Source organism: Solanum verrucosum, unplaced genomic scaffold (assembly GCF_900185275.1).
Source record: "Solanum verrucosum unplaced genomic scaffold, falcon-dt-bn FXZP01000229.1, whole genome shotgun sequence".
Lineage (NCBI taxonomy): Eukaryota > Viridiplantae > Streptophyta > Magnoliopsida > Solanales > Solanaceae > Solanum > Solanum verrucosum.
In genome coordinates this window covers 6,347,961-6,363,480 of record NW_026020011.1, presented here as the reverse complement: position 1 = coordinate 6,363,480, position 15,520 = coordinate 6,347,961, and the positions used below count along the sequence as shown (strand labels likewise).

General features: G+C 30.8%; 1 protein-coding gene and 3 pseudogenes across 1 annotated transcript; all 4 read left to right on the top strand.

Annotated features, from left to right (window-relative positions):
• Window positions 1–152: 152 nt before the first annotated feature.
• On the top strand, window positions 153–1,521 carry LOC125820034 (pelargonidin 3-O-(6-caffeoylglucoside) 5-O-(6-O-malonylglucoside) 4'''-malonyltransferase-like). The gene has a single exon (XM_049499452.1). It carries the CDS (start codon window positions 154–156, stop codon window positions 1,519–1,521), a length of 1,368 nt encoding a protein of 455 aa, XP_049355409.1. The 5' UTR covers window position 153.
• Window positions 1,522–1,798: 277 nt separating this feature from the next.
• Window positions 1,799–2,574, top strand: LOC125820388 (acetyl-CoA-benzylalcohol acetyltransferase-like; annotated as a pseudogene).
• Window positions 2,575–2,626: 52 nt separating this feature from the next.
• LOC125820387 (acetyl-CoA-benzylalcohol acetyltransferase-like) lies at window positions 2,627–3,632 on the top strand (annotated as a pseudogene).
• An 8,575-nt stretch (window positions 3,633–12,207) lies between these two features.
• Window positions 12,208–12,979, top strand: LOC125820386 (BAHD acyltransferase BIA1-like; annotated as a pseudogene).
• The last annotated feature ends 2,541 nt before the right edge of the window (window positions 12,980–15,520 follow it).

The following is a 15,520-nucleotide window of genomic DNA, read 5'->3' as shown; positions in this document are numbered from 1 at the left end:
CCCTATTTATGGTCTGATTTTTTTCATTCTTCAAATTCCAAACATATCATAGAATTTTCCCTATATAATAAAGATTATTGTATAGCATAAGCTTCATAGAAAAAATCATTTTGGGCTTCTTTCACTTTTTTTTTTGTTTTCCATTTATCAAAAATGGAATTGAACTTGGAATTCATTTCCACAAAACTCATAAAACCATCCATACCAACACCACAACACCTTAAGAATTACAAGTTATCGTTCTTCGATCAGCTCGCGGAGAGGGAACATATGCCATTACTACTTTTCTATTCACATGATAACAACAACAACGATGACAAGTTTGATGAGAAACTCGAAAAATCCCTATCCAGAATTTTATCTCATGTTTATCCTGCAGCAGGAAGGTTGTCAAGGGATCGATGTTCAATCGATTGCCTTGACCAAGGTGTTAAGTTTACAAAAGCCAAAGTCAATTGTAAATTCAATGATTTCATCAATCAGATCCAAAATGACCTAAATCTCGCCCTGTTTTTCTTCCCTCAGGATATCCAGAATTTGAAGGACGCGGATTTTGACAGTACTCCACCTATGGTTGTACAAGTGACAAAGTTCGAATGTGGTGGTATTGCTATCTCAATTAGTGCATCGCACCCTGTAATGGATGGATTCAGTAATTTCAAATTCGTTTACGAGTGGGCTAAAGTGTGTAAATTGGGGATTTCAGCTAATCAGATTGATTTCATGAGTTTTGATTTTGGTGAGATTCTTCCAGCAAGAGATTTATCGAGTATTTTCCCAAATCGTGTTCATCCAGTAGAATTAGAAGCAAAATTTATAGCTAAGAGATTTTTTATTAATGAACAGACGATATCGTCTCTCAGAGACAAGTTTACAGGGGCGATAAATTCAGGGGAACTATGCTTTAAGCCTTCAAGAGTTGAAATTATTACAGCAATTTTATGGAGGGCTTTAATTCGTGTTTCAGAAGCAAAACACGGGTATTTGAGACGTTCATTAGTGTTTTTCCCTGTGAATTTACGCGGAAAAATCTCATTACATCTAAAAGAAAACGCGTTTGGGAATTATGTAATGGATGCTCCAATTCTATTTGTACCCAAGAAGAACAAAATGGAGCTTCATGATTTTGTAACGTTGATTAGGAATTCGGTGCAAAAAGCTATTGATGCTTGTGCTATAGGTTCAGCTGATGACATAATCGCGACTGTGGCTAATTCATACAAGGAAATTTTCTCGTCAAAAGAATGGGGAACTGACAATGATGAAGTTGACAAGTGTATAATTTCGAGTTTGTGTAAGTTTCCGATGAAGGATGCTGATTTTGGTCGAGGAAAACCAAGTTTGATGCATTTTGGATTAAGAAATTTTCATAGTTGTTGGATGTATGATGCAGAATGTGAAAGTATTTGTGTGCAAGTGGACTTGAAGGATAGTTATATGAGTTTATTTGAATGTGAAAGTGATATCAAGGCTTTTACCAATGGAAATCAAGAGAGAATTCAACTGCAGCCATTACTGTAACCAGAAAAGTGTGAAACTCATTCTCAAGCACTTACTGAGAGTTATATTACTTATGGATTATTTTTTTTTTGGACCATGATGTTAAGGCATTTGCTAAGTTTTTAGAGTTTTCTATGTTTTTTTTTTGGTCATCTTTCTAGTTTGTCTAGTTTATTGTTATTGAGTTAACAAGTTTTTAATGATTATAAAAAAATAAATATTGAATTATCAATTTGATTTGATTTTTTTTAGCTTTGCATTATTGAGTAAACCAATAACCCAGTAGTCATTTCCTCAATTACCTCCAGCAAGAGATTTATCGAGTATTTTCTCAAATCATGTTCATCCAGTAGAATTAGAAGCAAAATTTATAGCTAAGAGATTTTTTATTAATGAATAGACGATATCGTCTCTCAAAGACAAGTTAACAGGGGCTATAGATTCAGGGGAACTATGATTTAAGCCTTCAAGAGTTGAAATTATTACAACAATTTTATGGAGGGCTTTAATTCATATTTCAGAAGCAAAACACGGATATTTGAGACGTTCATTAGTGTTTTTCCCTGTGAATTTACGCGGAAAAATCTCTTTACCTTTAAAAGAAACGCGTTTGGGAATTATGTAATGGATGCTCCAATACTATTTGTACCCGAGAAGAACAAAATGGAGCTTCATGATTTTGTAACGTTGATTAGGAATTCGGTGCAAAAAGCTATTGATGCTTGTGCTATAGGTTCAGCTGATGACATAATCGCGACTGTGGCTAATTCATACAAGGAAATTTTCTCGTCAAAAGAATGGGGAACTGACAATGATGAAGTTGACAAGTGTATAATTTCGAGTTTGTGTAAGTTTCCGATGAAGGATGCTGATTTTGGTCGAGGAAAACCGAGTTTGATGCATTTTGGATTAAGAAATTTTCATAGTTGTTGGATGTATGATGCAGAATGTGAAAGTATTTGTGTGCAAGTGGACTTGAAGGATAGTTATATGAGTTTATTTGAATGTGAAAGTGATATCAAGGCTTTTACCAATGGAAATCAAGAGAGAATTCAACTGCAGCCATTACTGTAACCAGAAAAGTGTGAAACTCATTCTCAAGCACTTACTGAGAGTTATATTACTTATGGATTATTTTTTTTTGGACCATGATGTTAAGGCATTTGCTAAGTTTTTAGAGTTTTCTATGTTTTTTTTTTGGTCATCTTTCTAGTTTGTCTAGTTTATTGTTATTGAGTTAACAAGTTTTTAATGATTATAAAAAAATAAATATTGAATTATCAATTTGATTTGATTTTTTTTAGCTTTGCATTATTGAGTAAACCAATAACCCAGTAGTCATTTCCTCAATTACCTCCAGCAAGAGATTTATCGAGTATTTTCTCAAATCATGTTCATCCAGTAGAATTAGAAGCAAAATTTATAGCTAAGAGATTTTTTATTAATGAATAGACGATATCGTCTCTCAAAGACAAGTTAACAGGGGCTATAGATTCAGGGGAACTATGATTTAAGCCTTCAAGAGTTGAAATTATTACAACAATTTTATGGAGGGCTTTAATTCATATTTCAGAAGCAAAACACGGATATTTGAGACGTTCATTAGTGTTTTTCCCTGTGAATTTACGCGGAAAAATCTCTTTACCTTTAAAAGAAACGCGTTTGGGAATTATGTAATGGATGCTCCAATACTATTTGTACCCGAGAAGAACAAAATGGAGCTTCATGATTTTGTAACGTTGATTAGGAATTCGGTGCAAAAAGCTATTGATGCTTGTGCTATAGGTTCAGCAGATGATATAATCGCGACTGTGGCTAATTCATACAAGGAAATTTTCTCGTCAAAAGAATGGGGAACTGACAATGATGAAGTTGACAAGTGTATAATTTCGAGTTTGTGTAAGTTTCCTATGAAGGATGCTGATTTTGGTCGAGGAAAACCGAGTTTGATGCATTTTGGATTGAGAAATTTTCATAGTTGTTGGATGTATGATGCAGAATGTGGAAGTATTTGTGTGCAAGTGGACTTGAAGGATAGTTATAGGAGTTTATTTGAATGTGAAAGTGATATCAAGGCTTGTACCAATGTTCTTGAAAATCAAGAGCGGATTCAATTGCAGCCGTTACTATAACTAGAAGAGCGTGAAACTCATTCTCAAGAACTTGCAAAAAAAATTTCTTATGAATTTTATAGTAATTCTAAGAGTTATATTTATTTATCAATGTTGTTTTTTTTGGACGATGATGTCAAGGCATTTGCTAAGTTTTTAGAGTTTTCTATGTTGTTTTTTTGGTCATCTCTCTAGTTTGAAATTAACTAAGTGTTCTTTACTCCAATATTACTTGTTAAAATATTACTTATAAGATTAGCTCAACCTTGTCTAATTATGAAAAAAAGAATAATGTGAGAGATATTCATGTGTTGGGATTAATAGCCAAATATTTTAATAGATATTCTATTTGCTTATAAAAATTGTTTTAGGTCATATATTTGAATAGATATTTTATTTGTTTTGAAATCTTCGTATATGTATTTCAAGCATAGTGAAAATAATCTACATTCTTTAATATTGCTTTAAAATTAATCTCCTTCATCCTTCAATAATTTGACATTTTTATCCCCTTATCTCAAACGAGTCAAAATTAGGGGTGAGCAAAAATCGAAAAAATGTTATTGGCTTATTGATTATTTTTTTTAAAAAAATCTACCCCTCTCCCAGGAGCTTCCACCTTTTTGTTCCCTTAGTGACTCGAAGTGAGGAGTATTTACTATTCAAGCAACTGCCTTTTGTCTAGTTTATTGTTATTGAGTTATTGGATTAATGGGTTTTTAATGATTTTATAGATAAAAAAATATTATCGGATTATCAGTTCAATTTTGTTTTTTTTTTTAGTTTTGGATTGTTGAGTAAACCGATAACCCGGTAAGAAGGTAGTCATTTTCTCATTTACCTCTGCATAAATATAGTAAATATTTATTTCAGTATATATATTTTAATGGTTACTACCTTTAATTTGTCTTTAGCCTTCGATTCACATTATTGTCCTAGTTCTTTTATTTGTATTGCACTTGTGTATGTAGTGTTGGAAAACTATATGCACAGCGGAAGCATACTAGAATCTTACGGTTTACATGAATAATAGATAACCAATATTGTTTATGCTAGACCACATAATCATGCTAGAACACATAAACATACTGAAATTTAATTCGATAAATACCTCTTGAAGCATGAACAGATACCTTCAACCGAATCCCCTGGTTAGACAGTCCTTCAAGTGAATCTACAAGATAGCCATGGTCTTCTACAGTGATCCCAAGTTCACATCTGAACTCTCTCAATACTTGGGTGGGCAAGTATCGAATAGAAAATTAATCCATTTAAGGCAAGAAGAATCCCTAATCATAGAGATTTCTTCACAGTACAAAGAGGAGAACCAAACACACGTTAATTTTCTTCAACCGAAAAATACATGCTAGTTTTTTTTTTATAAAAAAACTAACGCATCTCCCCTTTTCCCTTTAGAATTAGGATTCTGAGTTCTAGTTAAATATGGGCACTGGAGGGACCACATAATTAATTACTGAGGCTTCCTATTATGGAAATATTTCCAAATAATTAATTTGAATTATTCTTACCATAATAAATTACAAATCATTCCACTAAAAATTCGTAATTGCACTCCTCTATTTATATTTCGTAATTCTCCATTAAACACTTATGTAATTCCCCATGTTAAGATTTCAGATACTAATCAATAAATTAAATTACTGACGAATTTAACTTAATGATTAATTGCCTTTAGAGCACTACTTAACTTATTTCATGTGTCGGATTCATAAATCCACTTGCAAGGTTTGACACGATGAAAACTTATAAGTTTCTCAAAAAGGCATATCAATCAATCCCTATAATGAGACATGGATTTCATCAACTAACTTATTATTTCACCAATATATATTATTATCATCCAACTTACCAGGCATATTGACCCATCTCAGAATCTCACCTTTTAATAAATCAAAACGATAATTAATATATACAGATCATAATAGTTATATCAGGATTAAGAATATAAGTACATTTAATAGTTTAGAGAATATGTTTTGTCAGTCAGTCTAAAATAACTATCTCTACTCGGTCCCGTTCAATACATACAAAATGCACTAGCACAAAAAGTTGGAACTATACCGTTCCAATAATCAAGATAAATTACCTATAATCTTGTGCTACAATCGTACCGATGGCATGTCCAATTTCCATCCTAGATTGTGAACAAAAAACTTTATACTTATAAGAGCCGATGATTTAATCCTCTGTGTATAAGTTAAAACTCTACACACTAAATCATCTACTATATAAGTAAATAGACACCATAAACGAATATATGATCTATTAAAATTGAGCAAATATTTATTCTATAATAAATATTATTTCTTAACACATGGTTAATAGTATATATCCCAACAATCTCCCACTTAGACTTTTAACCATCACAATTGTTATAATGTACTATATCTAAAAGCATGGTTAATAGTATATATACCCTAACAATCTCCCACTTAGATATTTAATCTTGAAAACTGTTAGAATACTATGTCTAAACACATGATTAATAGTATATACCCTAACAATCTCCCACTTAGACTCTTAACTATGTATTTACAACTTTCACAAGCATTTATTTATTTCTATTTTCTCATGCAATTTTGTCTAGTAGTGCTTCGTCATAACAAATCGATTTTGTACTAGATCTTGAGAGAGCTTCTCATGAAACCTTCCAAGAGTGTACTTCTTTTCGGATCATAAAAGTTCTCTCAAGCATACAAAACAAATCAATCTTCGCTATGATTCTCCCACTACGACTAAGCACTACATAATCACACTTTCATGATCTTGAGTCTTAATATTTTCTTCAAAATCTTTTGATATTGAAATATTAACAAATTTTCATGTAGTGTTCTTCAATTTGCTCAACATCACTTTCACTACTTGAGGTAGTAATTTTCTGATGTCTAGCAACGTTTCTCCCATTACATAAATGCAATGGAACGTCATTTCTGACATACCGATTAGATGTTTTTGAGCGTCTGAATTTATAATTGACTTATTTGTTATTTCTTTGTTCAATTCTTGTAAAACTAGTTACTTCTATGAACATGGTTTACTAAATGATCCTTTTCTAGAAATCAAACAGTTGTGTTAACAATTGTCTTATTTTCTTTAGGACACTATAATAAACCTTCTTTCATTCTTTAGGATATCTAATTAACACACACATGCCGTTCTTAATTCCAATTTTAATTTTCTTATTCTCCCACTCAGCACATGTGCTGAACAATTCTATAACTGAACTTGTCACAGATTAGACTTACGTCAAATCCAACTAGTTCTATAGTTGTTCAAGGTTCTGATTTGAAAGAAATTGAATTCAGAATGTGATATGTAGTTATTAGAAACTATCCCAAAAGAAACAAAATAACTAATAATAAGTCAATAATTAATCTTATCATCTTCATAAGAGTCTACTTCTTTTCTCTTCTACACCAATCTATTATAGAGTGTCTGGTGTAGACAATTGAAATGCAATTATTCTATAAGATAAGTGACTCATGAGCTCTGCAGAGAGGTTTACGTCATTACAATCAGATTGTAATGACTTTATATATATTTTTCATGATGCTATTTTTGTGTGTCTTAAATATTTTCTTTATCAAGACATTTAGACTTACAAAACATCAAAAAATATATCCATATCATGAGTAACTTTCTTGAAAATTCAGAATACTCAAATTCACCTCTTGCCCAAATGCTCATTTATTACACAAATCAGAATAGATTAATTATAATTTATCACTACCTCTTTTTCCTTTTCTAAGAGGAAAGGTCTCTTAGTCATTTGTCCTTCTAAACAAGACTCACATGTTGGTAGTGACTTCACTTTCAATGAACCGTTATGTGCATCCACTAACCAACCTTGAAATTCTATTCAGAATAAATAACATAGACGCTAATGTACAGATAAGTTTCATTCAATTTAAAAGATAGTTTCCCTTATGAGACAGATTAATATAATTCAATTCATGAGAGATAATACTAATAAAGGAATCACGCATCAATGTACCACAATAAATAAAATATTCATCAAACTCAATGATAGGAGAGTTACAAACAAATATATTAAATACTCATCTCTTATCTAGTTAGAAACCGAAAAAAATTCTTTCTAACATAAGGTACATGTACAATGCATTCTTTGACTTAATAGCTTATCTCTACCAAAAGAAAAGTTTAAGTAGTACTAAGTGGGTGCGTAAAGTCTATTGAGAATATGAGATATAAAACATTAAATAGATCATAATTTTTCGGATAATCCTAAATAACAAAATTCAGGGCTCATTTTTATAGATATATCCATGCATCTCGAATAGCCAATCAATGGGATTGGAGAACTACTCATACAATACACATGCCAATGACTGATTATTCACTCAATAAACTTATACAGACCTAACTCAGATGGAGAGTCTACTGTTAGTTTAAGTCAAGTGAAAATCCTCTAGTTATATTGATCCAATCTTATATTACTCAATTTAGGAGAGTTAATATAGATTATCAAAACTAGACGATTAAATACATAGTGACTTGTATCAATTTCATCCGATAGGGAGGAAGGTCTAAGCCATCACATAAAACTAATACTTCACTACTATTTAATCAAATATGACCAAAAAACTCATATAACGATCCAAAAAAAAATTAAATTTCTTACTAGGTTGTTCTTATGAATCTACCAAATTTCAGATCAATCAGAGTTCTTTTTTTTTTCGAATTCCAAAACTATGATCAATTTGGTTGAAAACGTTGTTTGGCCAAAATAGAATTTAAGATTTTCCCGCTCAATAATTCTTATCATATATCATCATTTTGTGAAATAGATACACGAATTAAGAATAAAGAACGAAATTCTAAAATTCCAAAAGAAAAACATGTTTATGTATACATTGAATATTAAAATTCAAAACACACCTCATAGATATCAATGCATCTTGAACAATAAATTTTGATGAAAAAATGACTACTCATGCAACATACATATGTGGTGTCAGATATTCACTTCGACAAATTTATAGCAAAAGCTAACTCAGATGGAGAGTATATGTTAATTTAGGTCAAGTGAATATCATTATCTCTAGATCCATTGATGCAATCAAATATTACTCAGATAGGGAGAGTCAATACAGATAATCAAAACTAGAGATTAAATTTTAATGACTTGTATTAATTTCATCCGATAGGGAGGAAGGTCTAAGCCAACACATGAACTTAATACTTCACTAAAATTTAGTCATGAATACCATAGAGAATAATCTCTATCACCACTATATCTTAGTCGAGTAATTTTTTGGTAAAATTAATTTTTCAAGATACAAAAATTATCTAAAAACATCATCTGAACGACCTCAAATTACCAAATCACTATATAACAATGAGTGTTTTAAATTTGATCATTTCTGATGAACCTACCGAATTTCAGATCAATTAGAGTTCAAAATTAATATTTATCTCCAAAGCTATGATCAAATTCAAATTCAAACGATTTGAGGAAAAATGAACAGATCTACATCCTTATCATATATCAATTCATGTTAACTCATCACGTGTAATCATGTACCACGTATAACATAAATAAAACCAATATAAAAGATGTCATTCATACTAAATCACATTATAATTCTAAAAAACTACTTTAAAATCATTTTAACGAGAAAAAAAAACATAACCACATAGCAATGAGTACTTCTTACTAGGCCGTTATCAATGAACTTACCAAATTTCAGGTCAATTGGAATCTATAAAGAATCTTTATTTCCAAAGCTATGACCAAATTCAAATTCGGGTGATTTAAGCATTTTTAGGAATTAAAACAATATGACCTACATTCTTATCACATATCAATTCATATTAAATCATCATGTGTAATCATGTTCTAGATTTTACATGAACATAAATGACATTAAGAATGATCTTATCATATTCAAATCAAATTTTAATCCGACAAACTCTTTAAAACCATCTAAACGATTTTCGTTGGAACCATCAAATTTCAAGTCAATCAGATATCATAAAATTCATGACCACCTTAACTATGATCAAATTTGAAAAAATAATCATTTCAGGCATAGTTAAAGATTAAAATAATAACTTGATTCACATTTTTATTCTCTTTTTAATAATTATCTCATGAGCACAAAACATACTTGTGTCCTGTCTTTCGGCTAAGACACACAACTAACCTCTTTACAACATATTGTTCTCTCAATTAATACACTTGAGAATTCAAGATATTATATTTCTCCCTTTAAACCAGTGAAAATCTTTAATATCTCTTCTCAAGAATTAATTTAAGTGTTACTACTATCTAAAGGTAAATCTCCTTCCGAGTAAACAAACCTTTAATAGTATACATTTATGAAGAACAATCCATACATGATACATTGAGAATATTCTAACGACTCAAATAAATAGACCACTTTCGTAGATCCTATTTATTTATCATAATTCTCAATTCATATTTTGTAATCTCACATATATAAAATATTAAGAATTTCTAATAATTCTAAATAAACAAACCACTTTAATGGTAATTATTTGTTAATTATAAAATTCTTAATATATACAAATATATATTGTAAGCGCCGCGAAAAAAGATTAATGCCCATATAATTATAGTCATCTTATTCAAATATGTGATTATCGAGGATCTTGAACCATTGAAAATTATTGTGATGACCACGATATCAATTCTAAAACTGGCATGTATTTTATCTCAAAGTAAACCAAAAAAAGGGAATATATTACTTTGACAATACAAAAACCAACCTAAAAAAATATTGGTTGGTACTGACTGCCGTCACCACCAGTTCATATTCCTTTCCTCATTATTATTATATATATTTTTTTTTTCATTCATTAAAAGCTTCATGCCTATTTTGCTTTATCTGTATGACAAAATCAGCCAACACACCCTCCATATTCTTTTTCATGTCAAACAATTGAACAAAAAAAAAGTTGAATATGTCATGCCAATACGGTGTTCTTGCAAGAACCGAAGTTAAATAACGAGATTTTAAAACTAATTCTCGACAAGAGCATAAATCTAGAAACATGTATATATGCTCACGTATATATATTCTTTATGCATCTATTTAGATGTAAGCAAGGCTCTTGGTGCCAATTGTTGAAAAACTATATGCACAGCGGAAGCATACTAAAATCTTACGGCTTACATGAATAATAGATAACCAATATTGTTTATGCTAGACCACATAACCATGCTAAAACACATAAACATACTGAAATTTAATTCGATAAATACCTCTTGAAGCACGAACAGATACCTTCAAGCGAATCCCCTAGTTAGACAGTCCTTCAAGTGAATCTACAAGATAGCCATGGTCTTCTACAGTGATCCCAAGTTCACATCTGAACTCTCTCAATACTTGGGTGGGCAAGTATCGAATAGAAAACTAATCCATTTAGGGCAAGAAGAATCCCTAATCATAGAGATTTCTTCACAGTCCAAAGAGGAGAACCAAACACACGTTATTTTTCTTCAACCGAAAAATACACGCTAGTTTTCTTTTTATAAGAAAACTAATGCCTCTCCCCTTTTCCCTTTAGAATTAGGATTCTAGAGTTCTAGTTAAATATGGGCACTGGTGGGACCACATAATTAATTACTGAGGCTTCCTATTATGGAAATATTTCCAAATAATTAATTTGAATTATTCTTACCATAATAAATTACAAATCATTCCACTAAAAATTCGTAATTGCACTCCTCTATTTATATTTCGTAATTCCCCATTAAACACTTATGTAATTCACCATGTTAAGATTTCAGATACTAATCAATAAATTAAATTACTGACGAATTTAACTTAATGATTAATTTCCTTTAGAGCACTACTTAACTTATTTCATGTGTCGGATTCATAAATCCACTTGCAAGGTTTGACACGATGAAAACTTATAAGTTTCTCAAAAAGGCATATCAATCAATCCTTATAACGAGACATGGATTTCATCAACTAACTTATTATTTCACCAATATATAATATTATCATCCAACTTACCAGGCATATTGACCCATCTCAGAATCTCACCTTTTAATAAATCAAAACGATAATTAATATATACAGATCATAATAGTTATATCAGGATTAAGAATATAAGTACATTTAATAGTTTAGAGAATATGTTTTGTCAGTCAGTCTAAAATAACTATCTCTACTCGGTCCCGTTCAATACATACAAAATGCACTAGCACAAAAAGTTGGAACTATACCGTTCCAATAATCAAGATAAATTACCTATAATCTTGTGCTACAATCGTACCGATGGCATGTCCAATTTCCATCCTATATTGTGAACAAAAAACTTTATACTTATAAGAGCCGATGATTTAATCCTCTGTGTATAAGTTAAAACTCTACACACTAAATCATCTACTATATAAGTAAATAGACACCATAAACGAATATATAATCTATTAAAATTGAGCAAATATTTATTCTATAATAAATATTATTTCTTAACACATGGTTAATAGTATATATCCCAACATGTAGTTCTTTTCATTTTCATGGTAGTTAATATTGTTTCTATTTTAATTATGACAATTATGTAAAGTTACATTATTATGTTGTTGCGCCAAATTATTGGAAAAGTCATACCTGGGGAGACTTCTTTATCGAAGCTTCTCTTGCCTCGTGTTCCTCCAGAAGATCGTGTGGAGTCTAAATTAGTAGCCAAAAGGCTATACATCAATGAAGATTCCATTTCAAGGCTCAGAGGAGAAGTTGGATACTTATGCACCTTTAAGCCGTCAAGAGTTGAAATGATCATGGCCCTCCTATGGAGGGCTTTAATCCGTGCTTAAGAAAAGAAGCATAGATATCTAAGACGTTCTCTAATGAACATCCCAATAAACTTGCGCACTAGGTTAATTTCTTTACCTCAAGTAGAAAAATCTTTTGGGAATCTTGGAGTTGACGCCCCTTTAAAATTCATACCTGGGGAGAACAAGATGGATTTGCACGAATTCGTGACATTAATTCATGACACTGTGAAGGAAACTATTATTACTTGTGACAAGACATTCTCCGGAAGACATAGTGTCCGCGGTGTCAAATATATATATAATGAAAGTTCCCTAGCTAGCACAAGATTGGGGAGGAAGTGATGAAGTTGATAAGTACATGAGTTCAAGTTTGTGTAAATTTCCTATACAAGAAGCTGATTTTGGTTGGGGAAAACCATGTTTGATGCATTTTGGGTCAAGACATGGTCAGGCTTGCTGGTTGAATGATGCAGAATGTGGCAATGGGATTTGTGTGCAAGTGGATTTGAAGGAAGACTATATGCATCTATTTGAATGTGACGATGATATCAAGGATTTCTTTCAGTTTTAGAGTTTAGGTCTCTAAGATTTGGCAATTTTTATTTACTTTATTGTTGTTGTCGTTGTCGTCGTCATTTTGGATTTGGTAATATAATAAAGTTGCTTTGTTATCTTGTTACAACTTAATTTGTTGGAGGGAGGGTATTAGTACTTTTACCCGATAACTTAGTGCATGCAAGTTTCAATTTATAAGACTTCAACCATCACACCATCCGACTTTAGCAAGATCTCAAAGGTCTTTCTTCCAGTCTTGTAATGGGGCTGAACGTAAACGTATGGCCAATTTGACTTAGTGATGAAAAAACTCTATCAAGTGGATAATCTCTTGAAGCTGAAGTTGTGGATTTAATGAATTTTTCAAGTCTATTTTTGGTAGATTCATGGTGGTGTGTTGTATCTTTATTAACTAATAGTTTTTGTCGAAGACGGTGATTACATGGTGGTGAGGAGAAAAATAGCAAACGGAACTATATCTATGGAGCGCAATTATTGATTGAAACTATAGCTATAGAGGTCTATTATGTTTGCTATTTCTAAAATTCTCTATTATAACTTATCGATAATTATCCTTGTTTTTCAAAAATATAAGAATTTTTATTAGTTAATTTTGATTATTAATATTTTGTCAGAATATGAAATATTATTTAGTTTTATTAAACCATCATTTTTCGTTAAATTACATTTTTTTATATATGTATCATTAATTACATTTATTTTAGCGCAGTCTATTAATTCACTGAATCACAGATATTTAATTAGCCCATGATTTTGAACCTGTAGTTTCGTAGAATGAGTGATTTTAAATTTTTGAGGGTGATGAATAATTTTCAGATTTTTTATTTAACGGTTTCACTATTCATCTTCTTCTCCGGCGAATAGCTCGCCGGAGCTCCGATGAGCCACCCACCTCCTCTTAAATCCAGACAGAACAGCCCCTTCAGGAACACCAATCACAACATTGCTGGAATTGAGCAACCCCCTTTTTCATTGAATTAAATGATGCATATATGCGGAATATAATAAAATATTACAATTTAGTCTTTCACACTACACCGGTTGAGACATCTCTAATTTTCAAACATTTATCAATATGTGTCCACATCCTCAGTCTATTTGATTTAATAGTTTCAAAAGTATATATTAAATAACTATAACTTTATTTTAACTTCGCTGTAGACACGTAATTTTGACCGAACTTAAGTTTTACACGATTTTTAAGCTTAAATATTTTTATAAAAATCTAATTTTGAATATTTTGACTTTTACCTTATTTTATTAACTTTACTTTAAAAGATTTGAAAGCAACAAAAAATAAAGTCACATTTAATTTCGTCAAAACGAAATGAGATTTACAAAAAATATATGTATTTAAATAAATTTAGTGTTTTTTTTTATGATATATATACATTTTTTTATTATATTTTATTAGTTACTTAAAATGTTTCTCATATTTTTAGTTGTTCAAAAAATAGTTATATTATATTATATTATATCATACTATATTATATTGTAAAAAATAAAAAAAAAATAAAAAAAATAAAAAAACCTAGACTACCCAAAAAACCATTAACCTAAACCACCTAAAACCTAAAACCACCCAAAAACATATCATATGCCACCAGAATTCCTCCATTCACGTAGCAGCATACATACAACAGATACCAAATTAACTAAGACACCCACCGAACTCCCTCACATCACGTATTCCTTTAAAACCTCAACCAACGCCTCCCACTCCCACACGTCTCTCCACTTCCTCACGTTTTTTTTTTCTTCCTTTCAGAAAAGAACCAACCCCTCCCCCACTGCTATATAACCAGCAGCCTACGGAGAAAAAGAGGACAGAAAAAAAAAGACACACACAGAGAGAGACGCACAAAACCAAAGAAAAGGAAAAAAACTAACCTGCACGCGCACACAACATACATATTTGTCCTCTTATAATACATTTTAATTTACTCACAAACAAAGGTTGAGTTCAAGGTTTGCTTTCGTGGTTTTGAGTTCGTGGTTCCCTGTTAGAATTGCTTTTCTTTCGTGAGTTGATTTTCGCAAGAGGTACTATTTAACATTTATTTTATAATTTGATTTTCATGATTATATAGTACTTAATTCCGGTGTCCTGAATTTATTCAAATTTCATGTGTGTTTAGCTTTGCCATTATAATATTGAAATACATGAAAATATTTGTAGTGTTGCATTTGGATTAAAATATGATATAACGTATAATTGCTTCTTGCTCACTAAGGATTCAATATTATTCTTTATTCGCTCTATTTTATCAAGCCGAAATCTAACTCGGGGATTGTCATTAATTAATTTGATCAATTCACATAGTTTTGAGTTATTCGTTGATAGCATAATTTAAAAAACGGACTAAGTAAATCATTGTTTGTTAGCCAAAAAATACATTTTTTATGCAATTTAATCTTATCATTTAAAGTGTTTTAGAATCTTGGTATTCTATAGGTCATAGATCTAATGCTAGTTTAAATTTAGCATAAATACTAATGATGTTTTTTTTTTACTTTTCTCTAAAAGCAACTTTAT